This window comes from Littorina saxatilis, linkage group LG2 (genome assembly GCF_037325665.1).
Source record: "Littorina saxatilis isolate snail1 linkage group LG2, US_GU_Lsax_2.0, whole genome shotgun sequence".
Classification (NCBI taxonomy): Eukaryota; Metazoa; Mollusca; class Gastropoda; order Littorinimorpha; family Littorinidae; genus Littorina; species Littorina saxatilis.
In genome coordinates, this window is record NC_090246.1 from 37,433,431 (window position 1) to 37,449,339 (window position 15,909).

The 15,909-nt window shown below is 43.7% G+C and overlaps 1 protein-coding gene across 1 annotated transcript in view; it reads left to right on the plus strand.

Moving 5' to 3' along the window:
- Positions 1-15,909, plus strand: part of LOC138952865 (centromere-associated protein E-like) — a 42,981-nt gene that overhangs the window by 23,348 nt on the left and 3,724 nt on the right. The window contains exons 16-27 of the mRNA XM_070324609.1: positions 360-537; positions 1,211-1,351; positions 2,478-2,942; positions 3,470-6,547; positions 7,597-7,836; positions 8,139-8,279; positions 8,734-8,796; positions 9,852-9,969; positions 11,864-11,963; positions 12,605-12,699; positions 13,197-13,785; positions 15,159-15,250. Coding sequence (XP_070180710.1) covers positions 360-537; positions 1,211-1,351; positions 2,478-2,942; positions 3,470-6,547; positions 7,597-7,836; positions 8,139-8,279; positions 8,734-8,796; positions 9,852-9,969; positions 11,864-11,963; positions 12,605-12,699; positions 13,197-13,785; positions 15,159-15,250 — 5,300 coding nt within the window. The remainder of the gene's footprint in view (positions 1-359; positions 538-1,210; positions 1,352-2,477; positions 2,943-3,469; positions 6,548-7,596; positions 7,837-8,138; positions 8,280-8,733; positions 8,797-9,851; positions 9,970-11,863; positions 11,964-12,604; positions 12,700-13,196; positions 13,786-15,158; positions 15,251-15,909) is intronic.

Consider the following 15,909-nt stretch of genomic DNA (forward strand, 5'->3'; position numbering starts at 1 on the left):
AGAAGGTCAAGGTCATGTCAAGGTCAAGCATGTGAGTCGTATGGGCTTTGCCCTTCTTGTGTTCAGGTGTTCCCACTTGAACCCTGTTTTTACATTTAGTCAAGTTTTGACTAAATGTTTTAACATAGAGGGGGAATCGAGACAAGGGTCATGGTGTATGTGTGTGTGTGTGTGTGCGTGTGTGTAGAGCGATTCAGACTAAACTACTGGACCGATCTTCTGAACAGGAAGCAGCCAGGCTATATAGGTAATATTGAAGGTAAAGAATGCTCATCTCATATAACAAACCAAACCTGGTGTGAAAATGATTTGCCTACACATGAAGGAATGTACCAATAATCATGAATTTTCATTTGCAGTCAGACAGCCTTGTTGCAGGCAGAGGGGGAAGTGAAGCGTCTACAGGAGGAAACGAGCCACCTGTGCAACAAGCGTTACGACATCAGTCTGCAAGACTGGCAGCAGCTGGAGAATGTTAAGACTTCACTGGAAGCTGACATGGAACAGCTCAGAAAAAAACTGGAGGAAAGAGAGAAGGTATGACCGCAACAGGCCTTAAGTTGCCTTAACTCTTGTTTCTTTCATTCGTGAACATATCTTGTGCGCAATGAGTGATTAACATATGGGATATAAAGAACAGATAAAGAACAAGGCTTTTCCATCTGAGCTTGTTTTATTGTTCATTGGCTTTGTATCTTGTATAATTTTGTTCGTGAAACTGTAATTGTATGAGTATCTCAGTTTACAGTGAGCATGAGGCCAGGGAAAACAGAGTAAGGATTCTTCTGTGTTTTAGCGGAAATCAGCAGTTTCAGATGACTCCCTCCTGTTCACACAATACACATACAATGACACATATATTCCCCCGACATTTTCTCTCTGGTCGTATTTACCACCTTTTTCAAAATCCCTTCGGTGGGTATGGCCCCCGTGCTCAATGGATTTAAATGATTATGTAACCCCCTTTTTAGACCCCCAATTTAAGACTTCCGCTCATTTTAGATCCTGTTTTGCTCAGATTTTGTGTTCATAACCTCTGTATAATGTACCCCAATTTTAACTCTCCTTTTTAAAATATTGTTTTCTCAGATTTTGTAAGTGTTAAAGCACCTGTCAGATCACAGTACTGCCTCAGGTGCCACACAATCATCTGCTTCAGTTGTACTTTATCACATTTCTTCAGATAACATCATTATTTGTCTCTGTGCAGGAAATTGCAACACTACAGAAGGCGCTAGAAGGACAGGACCCATATATTGCCAGACTGGAGCAGCAGTTGGAAACATTCATGGGAGCGGGCAGTGGACTTGGTAGTGGAGGAAGCAACAAGCGTCGCAGTAGCATTCCTGTGGTGAGTTGTCCACCCCTTTGTGAGTCTTGCAGGGATTGATTGTGCTGCTGCATAAGCGGTGTTTGTAAACATTGATTTTCAAGCTCTGTCAGTTTAACTTGCGTGAAATACAGTCCCGTACTATCTGATCTGGGGGAATGGGGGTGGCAGCTGTGTCATAGCATACACCATATGATTACTTGGGATTTATCACACATGAGAATATTCATTGTTTTTCTGTGAGCTCCAGGGGTAAGGTTTCAGTAATTTTTGGCTCACGTAAATGTAGCCTATGCGATCATAACTTTGTCTGTCTGTGCGTGCGTGCGTATGTGCGTGCGTGCGTGCGTGTGTATGTCTGTGGTAGAAACTCTAACATTTGAAGACGTCACATTACATTGACGTCACATTATGATGTAAGAGGGTTAGACGTCACGCGAAGGAAGTACTGAAAGTCTCGGTCATTATTATTTTGAGCGGGCCGAGACTAGTTGGCAGTCGTGTCCCTGTAAGTAGGCTACATGCAGACAGACAGATCTAGATCTAGTGTCTCGCTTTCTTGCACAGTTTCACCTATGCTCTTTCTGTGTGTGTGTGTGTGTGTGTGTGTGTGTGTGTGTGTGACGGAGTGATTGAGTTTGTGTTACTGTTTGTCGATTTCTTACGTGAGCCTTGATGGCTTCGCCTCTTGTTGTAATACATGTCCACATTTTCTCTTTTACTTTAGAGCCATAAGTCACTTTTAGACTTTTTTTATGCATCCAAGCTTTCATTTCTGATTAATGTGAAAGCTTTTCAGCAGTCTTTGCTGACTTTAGTTGTTGATTATGTATCAGCTTACCAATAGTCGAGTTTGTATCATATGGGTTGTGAAAGATTGAATACTCTTGCTTTTAGCGAGACAAATAATCCACATGTGCTTGTGTCCAAGTGTTTGAGACACGCCCTTGCTAGTCACTGGCCTATAATGCCCCTCGTGTCCCAAGGGTATTCACTCTTTCACAACCCATACAAACCTGACAAGTTATTTTCGGAATTTGTCTATCAAAAAATATGTTTGTTGTCTTGGTACACTTTTGTAGAACCCATTCTTCATTCTTGCTATAGAGGTACCATTTAATATTAATCATTAACCTTACCTCTGCAGCTAATCAAGGATGAGATTGAGAGCAACAGCACCCCACCTACCCCTGAACCAAAGCCTAAAGAACCAACACCTGTCGAAACAGTTGACTGCGCCACTTCTACTCAGGATCTGCTAGAAGCACAACCCTCATCTAAAACATTAGTTACAGATCAGTTTGTTATGCAACCAGACTCTGGAGCGTCCAGACTGGAATTAGATACAACGCTGCACAGTCTTGAGGTGCTAGAAACCAGATCACACGTGGTGGGCGTCTCACCAGAAGCTCTCGTCAATGCGTCAGTCAACACCACCTTGGGTAAGGAGCTGCAGTCATTGGCTATCACGTGCTCCAGACTGGAAGACGTTTTCATCGGGGAAGAGGATGAAACAGAAGAGGCGGAAAGACATTGGGAAGAATCAACACCCAGCCCGCAGATGATGGAGATGCTGAGTCAGGCAAATGCCGAAGTCAGACGATACAAAGAGGTGAGTTGGGAATTGTGTAACATGAAAGTTTCCGGTATTTTACTGGTTTTGTCTGGAAATGATGAACACGAAACAGTCAGCAGGTCAAAGCTACCGGTTTGTATTTCCAATGATACGTTTATCCCTGCAAGTATAAGTGAGCCTGTGTGTTGATAAGCTTTGTTTGCCTTGCCAGTATGACTGGGTGACCGGTTCCTAAGGAAGCCAAGCTCTGTGATTGTTACATTTGACTGGTTAGTAAACTGGCTAGCACTAAAACTTTTAGTGTCCCCCCTATGTTGTTGCCGCTAACAGTCTGATGTTTCAACTTGGAGATATTTATGGTGGTGTGTTTCAGATGCTTAGACTTAAAAAGATATCTTTTGAGGCATGCAGAAAGTAGGACTAGGACATTCATTTCTTTCTGTTTTCATGATTCAGATACCAGGACTGACGACTGCAAAAAGTTAGACTCATTTATTGATTTACTGATGGGGTGATTAAACAATAGACTGACTGACCGATCAACTTTGTTTTATTTTGTGCAGCTAATGAAAGCCATGGAGCAAGCAGACGCGGAGAGAATGGATGAGCTGTCCGAAGTGCCCAAGCTGCGATCCACACTGATTCGGCGAGATATGGAGATATACCGCCTGGAGTCACTCACAGATCGGTTGAGGGAGGAACTCAACCAGCAGGCCCTCAACAGTTCCACCTCCTCCCTCTCCTCCTCCTTCACTGAGCCGCGTCGCAGGTCATCTGTGCTGAAGGAACGTGATGCAGAGGTATGGAAGCTGAAAGACCAACTGGTGCAGCAGGCCAAGCGACTGGAGGATGTTCAGCAGGAAAAGCTAGCTTTGGAGGATATGGTGGTTGAACTTCAGAACCCAAACGACAGCCAGGAGGAAAGTGAGCGTGAGGCTGAAACAGCAGCCCACGAGATGAACATCTCCACAGACCCTGAGAATGAGAGAAGAGAAGAAGAGCAGCAGCAGCAGGTGATGGTGACAGCAGAGGAGCTGGAGTCGGTGCAGCGCATGCTGTGTGACAAGGACACGCTCATCGCCCACCTCAAGACCAAGCTGGTGGAGAAGGAGCAGGAGATGGACCAGATGTTAGAGGGCCAGATGCTCATACCCAGCAATATCATCCAGACTCACCTGCAGCAGGCTGAGCAGCAGAAGCAGCAGATCGAGGACCTGTCAGACCAGCTGACCACCGCACAAGAAGAACTGACCAGGCTGAGGGCCAGGAACGAGCTGCGCAAGAGCAGTTCTTCAAGCAGCCAGGAGGAGAACACCTTCCAGGAGCAGCTCATCATGGAAAAGATGTCACTGGAGGAAGCTTTGCAGGATAAGAGTCAGGAGCTGACAGAGGCTCAGGAACTCAACCAGGATCTGCATGTGCAGCTGACCGAAAAGCGGCAGGTGCTCAATGACCTGCGACAGAAACATGAAGATTTGACGGAAGCCCTTCTTCATGCACAAGAACAGCTTGTTTCTCTAAAACAGAAAGCTGATGAAGAGCAAGTTTCCAAACAGCAAAATTGCAGTCTCAACCAGTCTGGTAGCCAGTCACTGGAAGACCCAAACCCCGGAGAAGCAGCGTCAAAGGAAGAGCAGGACTCTTTTGAGGTCAGTTTTAAAACCAACACCACTCAAGCTGCATTACCTACAGGCGACAGCAGTGAAGTGATAGCAGAACTCCAAGCTTTGCAGAAGAGAGAAAAGGACCTGCTAGAAATGCTGGAAGAGAAGGAACAGCAGATTCACGCCTTGCAAGAAGCTTTGCAAGAGGTTCAAACAAACACGCCTGCAGCTGTGGCTGGTGAGCCCGGAGAAGCATCGTCTGTAGATCCTCCTGCCAAGGAGACTCGCACTCCAACCCAAGAGGATGAATTCCATGATGCACAGGAGGAAGTGTTGCAGTCAGAAGGCAACAACAAGGAACTGGAAACACTGAATGATGAGGAAAAAAATCTTGAGAGCAGATTGCAAGAAGCAGCTGAGGTGTTAGAAGAAAAGACTATCCTTGAATCCAAAGTGAAAGAACTGTTAGCTGTTGTAGAGGAGAAGTCATCCTTAATAGCTCAGCTGGAAAAGTCACTGGAGGAGGCTGGTCAAACAGAAGCAGCAAAGGCAGAAAAGAATGACTTGGCAGAAATGAAACCTGCGGAATCATCTTTCAGTGAAGCAACAAATGAGAATAAAGAATCAGACGAAGAGAGCAAACAAGAAGACATCGCAGAGCTGCAGGCAAAACTGGCCCACCTGACTGACGTGGAAGCATGTTTGGAACAGAACATCAAGCAGCTAGAACAGACACAGGAAGAGAAGGCAGCGCTTGATATCAGGGTGCAGGAATTGGAAGCAAGCCTAGGAGAACTTACTGCAGTAGATAGGAAATCTGAAGACACCCAAGTGACAGCCCTTCTCTCTGAGAAAGACGCCTTGGACAAGCAAGTGAGAGACCTGACCTCAGAGGTGAAATCATTGCAAACGCAGTTGCAGCAAATGAAATCGGGAGAAGATGACGAGGAAGTCAAGATTTCTCAGAAAACAGTTGCGGATCAGAGTTCTTTGCAAATAGATAAGGAGGCTTCAGAAACACAGCTGAAAGAACAGTCCCAGGAAGTGGATTCTTTCCAGTCACAGATCCAGCAACTGAAGTCTGACTATGATCTCAGTGTCACACAAAATGCTGCCTTGGAGGAAAGGCTGCAGGAGCTAAGTAAAGAGCAAGAATTGCTTCAGTTGAAGATAAAACAAAATGAAGAAATGCAAGAGCAGCTGACAAAATCTGGCAAAGAACGAGAAGCACTGGAGACACAGGTGGAAGAACTGACAGCTCAAGTGGAGGAGCTGAGCACAGCCCTTGAGCAGGCGCACACAGAGCATGCAGAACTCACCGCAGAACTGGACTGGCAGACCAAGGCTAACGAGCAGCTCCAGAGCCGCGTTGAGGAGCTCGAAACGGACCTCACCGAGCAGGAGCAGAAGGCGGACGAGCTGATTCAGGACCTGGAGAAGGCGCAGAAGCTTCAGGAGGGCTCAGAGCAATGCCAGCGTGTCGTGGAGGAGACTTTGCAGGAGTTCAAGAACCAGAAGGAGAAGCTAGAGTCAGAGAACCAGACCCTGGCCACAGAGCGTGACGCCTTTGAGGTCAAGGAAGAGGCCGGTCGCAATGAACAGGAGCGCCTTCGGCTAGAGCTCAAGGTCACCACAGATCAGTTGAAATGTCGCATCTCTGCCCTTGAACTGGAGGTGCAAACTGCAGTCCAGAGGAAGAAAGTACTAGAGGTTTCGTTAGCAGATAAAGAATCAGCTGAGCACATGGGCGAACTCCTGCATGAGAAACTCTCCACTGACCTTCAAGAGTCTCAGGCACAGGTCGTCACCATGAAGACAGCCTTGTCACAGTTGCAGTCGACCTTGCAGAGCCAAGAGGCCAAGGTCACCACCCTCCAGAAAGTCAAAGAAACTCTGCAGGCAGAGAAAGATGAACTGGAGAAAGGCAAGATTGCCTGGGAAGAAGAGAAGAGAGGGCTGAAGAGCAAGTTGCTGGCTGCCACAGAAAAGGTGGAAGACCTGCAGACTACGCTTGACAACAAGGAGCAGGATGATGAGGTAGGTTCTGTTTTTTGACTCGCATGCGAAGCAAAAGTGAGTCTATGTACTCACCCGAGTCGTCCGTCCGGCCGTCCGTCCGGCCGGCCGTCCGGAAAACTTTAACGTTGGATATTTCTTGGACACTATTCAGTCTATCAGTACCAAATTTGGCAAGATGGTGTATGATGACAAGGCCCCAAAAAACATACATAGCATCTTGACCTTGCTTCAAGGTCAAGGTCGCAGGGGCCATAAATGTTGTCTAAAAAACAGCTATTTTTCACATTTTTCCCATTTTCTCTGAAGTTTTTGAGATTGAATACCTCACCTATATTTGATATATAGGGCAAAGTAAGCCCCATCTTTTGATACCAGTTTGGTTTACCTTGCTTCAAGGTCAAGGTCACAGGAGCTCTTCAAAGTTGGATTGTATACATATTTTGAAGTGACCTTGACCCTGAACTATGGAAGATAACTGTTTCAAACTTAAAAATTATGTGGGGCACATGTTATGCTTTCATCATGAGACAATTTGGTCACATATGATCAAGGTCAAGGTCACTTTGACCCTTATGAAATGTGACCAAAATAAGGTAGTGAACCACTAAAAGTGACCATATCTCATGGTAGAAAGAGCCAATAAGCACCATTGTACTTCCTATGTCTTAAATTAACAGCTTTGTGTTGCATGACCTTGGATGACCTTGACCTTGGGTCAAGGTCACATGTATTTTGGTAGGAAAAATGTGTAAAGCAGTTCTTAGTGTATGATGTCATTGCTAGGTTTAGGTCAAGCATGTGAGTCGTATGGGCTTTGCCCTTCTTGTCTTCATATGCCAGAGTAGTTTTTCCACTCTGCAGTGTTTGCTGTCCTTCTATTCTTCTTTCTGTTTGCTTTGCTATGAAGTAAGCAAACATCAAGGGGAGCAGTAGGGTCTGTTTATTTGTAGTACCTACACACTCTCTGGATGAGGGGAAAGGTGAGGGCCTTGAACTCTAATTCAACATGTTAGCAAAGAACACTGCCTTAGAAGTTCCACTATTCACAGCAAAAATCTCATTTGCAGGCCAAAGCAGTACTGCAGGCCAAACTTGCTGAGGCTCGCCAGGAGATCCGGTCCCTGCAATATGAACTGCACCACCTGCAAACTGACACCTCCAAGACCACTGCATTGCAGCAAGAGCTGCACAGCACCAAGACAGAGTGCCATCGACTGATGCAACAGCTCCAGCAGCTGGAAGTGCATTGTAGGCAGGCTGAACAGCAGTGTCAGGAGACAAAGGATGCCTTGCGCAAAATGAAGCAGGTATGCTTGACTGAACATTTCAAGGATTGTGTTTGTTTGGCTTAGAGTTCTCGCTGTCTTTGCTGCAAAGAGGTGTCTGGTAAGGGAGAGAGTCGGTGTTTTCTTGCCAGGAGTGTGTGTGTGTGTGTGTGTGTGTGTGTGTGTGTGTGTGTGTGTGTGTGTGTGTGTGTGTGTGTGTGTGTGTGTGTGTGTGTGATATGTTCTTAATACTTGAATCTAGGCAGAATATAAGGCCATGTTTTAAATCATAGAGAAAGTATCTTACAAATAAAAGGAAATTAACACGGTTTGCCAAACAACAGGTGAAAGAGGAGGCAGAGCAGAGAGCAGTCACAGCAAGGTCTGAGTGCAGCAGACTTCAGGAAGAACTTGGCAGGAGCCTGGAAACTATTGAGGAGCTAAAGAAAGAGTTGGAGATGGCTAAAAATAATGTCGCGGATTCTGTGAGTTGCATACTTTGCTTGTCACGAAGAAAAGAATATTTTTACTTTGTTGTTGTTAGTGTCACAAATGGCTTGGTTCCTAAATAAGCAAAAATGGAAAGATTTGCAGAATGCTCGGAGTTGGAGGAAAGTCAAATAACAGCTAAAATGGAAACCTGTGACTGTAGTTCAAGCGCGCGTGTGTGTGTGTGTGCGTGCGTGTGTGGGTGTGAACATGTTCGGTACATGTATAGGAAAATAGCCCACATTTTCAATCGAATAAAACATGTTAAATCACTACAGCAACATTACTGTTTAGTCTAATTTCAACAGCTTTTGCTCGTGATGTGTAGAACTACAAGACAAATGAGAAACAAACGGGTCACTATCTTGTCATTGAACTTTCAGATCTGTGAGTAACTGTTAAATACTGTGACCCATTGCATTATCTTTATTTGTTTTTGTTTTTTTCCAGTCCTCAGCTAGCACTAGCAGTGCTGGTGAAAAGATGGTGCCGCTAATAGAAGTGAAGAAGCAGGTTAGTCATTTTGTTTTTGTCAGCGTGTTAGTTCAATTGTTTTTTCCTCGCTTGTTTCTATCATGAATATTGGGGAAGCAAGACTTGGAGTTTTTTCTTTTTGTTTTTGCAACTTGGCTGGAACATGTCTTTGCTAATCCTTAACACACAGTTTGTACCCTCCACGCCCCCTATCCTTTTTAAATACATGTACCTTTAAACAAAATCTGAAGAGATCAGGTATGGGGTTAAAGTTACAGATTTTATGAACAAAAAATGCAAGAGAGCAGGGTTTAAAAAGGGGATTCCTCTGTGCCCATAGTAAGTTTAGCATGATTCAGTTTTGATCTCTTTAGTGTTTTTGATGTTTCATTCTCAGTTAATGTTACATGTTATTTGTGTCACTTTCTTTGCAGAAATGTGTCCTGAAGAACAAAATCAGGCATTGGCGTCACAAGTTTGAGAATGCCAAAGAAATAATCAGACATCAAGACGTTTTCATAACCGGAAGTAGGCTTTGACTTTTAGACCGAAAAGGGTATGTTAAGTTTGGATCTGTAGGATGTGTTAAAACTTTTTTTTTTCATTTTTCAACCACCATTTGTGTAGTATTGCATTTTATCATGCATATATGTCAGTTTCAGTGAACATGCAAGTACTATTTCCCCTGGAAGTACTTTTTAACTTAAACCAAGCTTATTGTACTAGTGTGCATATCATGAAATTTATCGTAAAATGTTTGTGTAACCCAGGTTAAAGATACCTTCTTTGCTTTGTAAATTATTGCGTAAACTAGCACAGATCTGTCTAGGGTTTTGCATGGGATAGGAGCATCCTACCACTTGCACGCATACCAAACTTCAAGTTCAACAGCTTGACTGCTTCTTGTGCAGGATGGGATTTTGTTGCTGAATTAATTGCACAGATTGACACAGGTGTCATTCGCAACAATTTGCAAATTGCATAGAAAACTGCTGGTCTGTTTTTCTTTGGTATGTGTTGAAGTGGAAGCATGCTATAATCAGCCATAAAAGCCTGGATAGATCTCCAGAAGTTTACACAATCGTTTGACGAAGGATGGCGTCTTTAACTGCATGTCGATAAGGATTTTCAAGTGCAGGTGTCTTTTCTTTTGGCAGGACTTGCAAAGAAAATTGGAAACGTATGAGAACGAGGAGCAGGAAGACAAAGACAGTAAGCAGACATTGCTTTCTTTGTGGTGCAAGTGTGTAGCATGCAGCTTTTAAAGACTGCCCATCTCACCCCTACCCTCAGCCTGTGGCTCGTACACCCTGTTCTGTGGATGATCTTACACTTTTTTTTCTTAAGGTTGAAGCCTACCATGAGAGGAAAGTGATGGAAAGGCTGAATTGACATTTGTTTTACAAATTACAGGGGGCAGGGCCGGACCACATGAGTTGTAAGGGGGGGGTTCCTCCTTTTTTGGGGGGGCAAATCAGCGAAGTGGCGAAGCCACAAGTGCGCGCCTGCAAAGCAGGCGCGCGAACTAGGGGGGTCCGGGGGCATGCTCCCCCGGAAAATGTTTGAAAAACGGTTAAAATCTGTGCAATCTGGTGCATTCTGGGCCTTGTTTTGAGGGTTAAGGCCTGTCAGTGTGACTTGGGGGGGGGGGGGGGGGGGGGGTACCTTTTTCTCATCGGATTTCACATTGAATAAAATTTGTTAGAGACACACACAAAATTTATTAAAAAAAAAATTAAAAAAAACAACAACACTCAAAGCAAGGTACATGCTTTTTCCAGGGGTGGGGTTCCGGAACCCCTGGAACCCCCCCCTGGGTCCGGCCCTGGGGGGTACTAGAACACTCCCCACCAACCTTTTTGACTCACATGCGAAGCAAAAGTGAGTCTATGTACTCACCCGAGTCGTCCGTCCGTCCGTCCGGAAAACTTTAACGTTGGATATTTCTTGGACACTATTCAGTCTATCAGTACCAAATTTGGCAAGATGGTGTATGATGACAAGGCCCCAAAAAACATACATAGCATCTTGACCTTGCTTCAAGGTCAAGGTCGCAGGGGCCATAAATGTTGTCTAAAAAACAGCTATTTTTCACATTTTTCCCATTTTCTCTGAAGTTTTTGATATTGAATACCTCACCTATATATGATATATAGGGCAAAGTAAGCCCCATCTTTTGATACCAGTTTGGTTTACCTTGCTTCAAGGTCACAGGAGCTCTTCAAAGTTGGATTGTATACATATTTTGAAGTGACCTTGACCCTGAACTATGGAAGATAACTGTTTCAAACTTAAAAATTATGTGGGGCACATGTTATGCTTTCATCATGAGACACATTTGGTCACATATGATCAAGGTCAAGGTCACTTTGACCCTTATGAAATGTGACCAAAATAAGGTAGTGAACCACTAAAAGTGACCATATCTCATGGTAGAAAGAGCCAGTAAGCACCATTGTACTTCCTATGTCTTGAATTAACAGCTTTGTGTTGCATGACCTTGGATGACCTTGACCTTGGGTCAAGGTCACATGTATTTTGGTAGGAAAAATGTGTAAAGCAGTTCTTAGTGTATGATGTCATTGCTAGGTTTAGGTCATGTCAAGGTCAAGCATGTGAGTCGTATGGGCTTTGCCCTTCTTGTAACTCTAACCACTTTTATATTCCACAAGCTTATACATGTATTGCTGATGCAAGAATTTGCTTGAGTGATCTTCTTTTTCATGCTATAATCTAATGTTGAATTTTACAATAATTATGTCTTGAATTCTCAATCTTTTAGTCTTTCTACAAAACAGTATTACACATAGATTTTATTGAACATTCTGTTATACATAACAGAACATATGTATCTCTACCACCTTTTTAGACTTAGGTTTGTCCGATTTTCTAGACATGAGACTTTTAAGCATTTTCATAGCTCCAGATAACAATTTTTACATCACTAGATTGCACTATTTTGCTTTTGTTTATTAGTTTCTTGGGGAGGGTGGAGGTATGTTTGCAGGTCTGTTTTACAATTCCATCATACAGTATTAGGCCTGTTTTGTCATTTCCCTTCCTTTTGACAATACAAATTTGAACCTTGTGAAATGTGTTTTGACAGGAAAAATCGAGTGTCTGGAAAACAGCATAAAAACCAAGGACCTGGAGATGGTGGGGCTGAAGATGCACCACAGGGAAGAGTTGACTAAACTTAGAAAGCTGTAAGTCAAAACAAAGAAACAAGAGTCGGTCTATCCATGGATCGAGTAAATAGAAAATATTCTGGTAATATCAGTTTTCATAGTACATGTACCAGAAATGAATCAGCAATAGACGAATTCCAAAAATAACTGTCAGGTTTGTATGGGTTGTAAAAGAATGAATGCTCTTGCTTTTTACTCTGACAAACATTGGAGGGGCCAATCACTAGTGACGGGTGTGTCGGAAACACGTGGATGGTAGCATGTGGGACGTTATTTGTCAGGAAAAGCAAGGGTATTCACTCTTTCACAACCCATACAAACCCGACAGAGTTATTTCCAAAAATCGTCTGTTGGTTGTACCCAAGGTTGATGTTGAAAAGTACACTATTTATATTATTTTACCTCTTTTTCAGATGAGAAGTCGTATTTTATTTATTATGGAAGTATGACATTGACACATGACATTTAATCTAACGTTTAATCTTGATCTGTCTTTGTGCAATATAGTTTTCATGATTGTGAGGCAGGCCAAAAGGCAGATTTCTGTTTTGCAAAGACAGAGAATAAAGTATTTGTTCCTGTTCTTGTTGAATCAGTTTATTGTGAGTGCTTTCTTTGAATTGCAAGTAAAGTAATTTATCACCCTCTTTTTATTTTAGGTTAAGCAATGCACAAGAAATGATCACATACAAAGATGATATCATCGGCAAGCTGAAGGGTGAAATACGCAGGTTTCGTTCCGAGGAAGTATCATGTGAGTACTGCTGTATTTAAAAGAAAAAACCTGCAATAGCATCACAGACTTGCATGTGAACAACCAGTCAAACTGTCTCTTTCAGAAACTTGTAGTGGTACATCATAAATAAATTCAGTATGTGCTGAAATGTGTGTGACTGTTGTATGCAAGGTCGTGAAGGCAAGTAGTCTAGTCAATATATCTACAGAAAATGTGTGCAATGAAAGGTTGTCAGTATGTGAGTGCAAGTGGAAACAACTGAAAAAATTTCGATAAACTTTTTGCAGAATTAGTTCCTGTTGGGAAATGTTAGATCTAGCCTTTGCTGGAAGTGTTTTTGCCTTCAGGATGACAAATTTGTATCTGATTTCAATTATGAGTAGGCGGGCAAGTTCTTCGGCAAAATCGCAACTTAGCTTATTTAACTGCAAAACGAATAAACTGTGCTAGAGATCCTTATCAAGCTTTGTATCATCCTAGAGAGAATGTTTTCACTGTGTACATGTTTGTCACAGTCTTCGCTCCACCCGTGGCCAAAGCCAAGCCAGCGCCTGCAGAGCCAGTCCAAAGCAGCGTCACAGATGAGCGAGTGATCAGCAGCCACAGCGGCATCATTGACCGCTACACCGTCACCCTCCTGGAGGCAGACAAGTACAAGCTGCAGAAAGAGCTGAAGAAGACGCAGGACCGTCTTAAGGGCAGGGAGTCTGAGCTCCACTGGGCCAAGGTTGCCCTCGCCAAATCTAAAAGCGGGGGAAGCTCCCCGACCGTCTCCACCTCCTCCTCTCCCCTGGTGCTAGCAGAAGGCGTCTCTGTGGATGTGGGCGCAGGCGAAGGCAGCCTGAAGCCTGATCTTCGAAAATCTTTTTCTGCGTTTAAGATGGAGCCAGGTACAGCGCGGTCTCCGAGGTCTCGCAGCCTTGCAGGTAGCGCCCTGTCTGGAGGGCCTCGCTCTCCGCAGGTGCAGCGACTTGGAACGCCTGTGGATGGTCCATTTATAGACTCGGATTCTATGAGCAGAGTGACGCCAGGCAGAGAGGAGGGCTCCCAGCTGCATGACATCATCCCTAATGTCGGCACCTCGGTGGACTTAAAGAAAGACAGGTATAGTGTCTGGGTTTTCATTGAGTAAAATTTGTAAGAGTGCTGTTAATAGTTTCATGATGCGAGTCAAAGCGGCATTACTGAAAGAAGCCCCCTGCGGGTTAGGGGGAGTCCCATATTGGTTGGGACAAGAAAGAATTTACCCGATGCTCCCCAGCATGTCGTAAGAGGCGACTAACGGATTCTGTTTTTCCTTTTACCCTTGTTAAGTGTTTCTTGTAAGTTGTATAGAATATAGTCAATGTTTGTAAAGATTTTAGTCAAGCAGTATGTAAGAAATGTTAAGTCCTTTGTACTGGAAACTTGCATTCTCCCAGTAAGGTAATATATTGTACAATCAATGATCAATGAATGAAGCTTATATCGCGCATATTCCGTGGGTACAGTTCTAGGCGCTCTGCAGTGATGCCGTGTGAGATGAAATTTTATACGGCCAGTAGATTGCAGCCATGTCGGCGCATATTTACCTTTCACGGCCTTATTCCAAGTCACACGGGTATGGTAGACAATTATTAACTGTGCCTAAGCAATTTTGCCAGGAAAGACCCTTTTGTCAATCGTGGGATCTTTAACGTGCACACCCAATGTAGTATACACGGGGGGTGGTTCGGACACCGAAGAGAGTCTGCACACAAAGTTGACTCTGTGAAATAAATTTCCGCCGAACCTGGGATCGAACCCGCGCTGACAGCGGCCAACTGAATACAAATCCAGCGCGCTACCAACTGAGCTATATCCCCGCCCAAGCGTTCCAAGCCCCTGGAGCAAATTTTTGATTAGTGCTTTTGTGAACAAGAAACAATTGACAAGTGGCTCTATCCTATCTCCCCTCTTCCCTCCGTCGCGATATAACCTTGAATGGTTGAAAACGACGTTAAACACCAAATAAAGAAAGAATTACTGAAAGAAGGAAGATTTGTTGTTGTATATTAAATCTCAGGTGGTTCATTCTTTACACTTGGGGAAGAAAAAACCTTTATTATTTCTCCTTATTGTGACAGGATGACACAGTAGTCCCCCTTTGTCACAGGCAGTTGCTCTGCATTGATGGAGTTGTCTCCCTGACAAAGCGTGAGCTATTTATAGTAGCACGATGTTTTTGGTATATGGGAAGACAGCACACCAGTGAGTGGAGTAGTTGATTGTAATGGGGTCTGGCTGCTGTTGTTACCTTGTATGCTTTTGGAAACCTTCGCTTACCCATAGCAGTTTTTGTAGGGCTATTAACTGGGCTCTAAAAATTCAATTCTCAACTCTGTTTGACTGGCTTTGCGATTGTTGTGCTCCGTGCACTCGGTAATATCATCATTTTGTTAGATTGTAAAGAAAGGTGACAGATGAAGAGTACAGGGTTTGGTTTGTCATTATTGCAGACCTATACTCCCCAGCGCAGTGGATAAGGAGAACACACACCTGGGAACCAATGTACTGGCTGCAGGCAAAACTTCAGCACTGCATAGGCCAGGTGAGTGATATTGCTTGATTACCTGTCATGGTCACGCTGACTTGGAGAGATTTATGCACAAGAAGACCTATTTTGCGTCAGATTTGAAATGCTTTTAGTTTTGGCACCCGAAAAATGCGATATTTAAGCAAAATGTCATGAGCATGACCCCTGGAGAGGCTTAACTTTGGCATATTCTTACTTGCCAGTCAGATTATTTTCTTCTTCTTTGCACCTGAAGTGTGAGACAGCTTTCTGTTGTGCACAAAACTATAATAAAAGAAAACTGCATGCCTTGCAGAGTCTTTTCAAATTTACAGAAACTTGATTTGGTCAGATGCGTATTCCTCCTCTTTCAAGGCTTTTTCTTTTCACGTAAGCATTAGCAAGGTAATGTGACAGAAATTCTGTTAATCAGAAATTTGGACCAAAAGAGAAAAAAATCGTTTGGGGTATTTGACAAGCAATAAAGTGCCACTTTTGGGGTGTTTAGAACCCAGAAGAGGCCACAAAATCACCTTTAAAGTGCCAACATTCGTTTAACTGGACCCCGAAACAAGGCGCTGCCCCATACCCCGCTGGGGCCTGGACGGCCCATGGCTTTATACTTTTCTTCAGTCAAATTTTTTCCTAGATTTTACCTGTGCCTTCACCACAGTTCAAAGCCTAGCTGATGACTG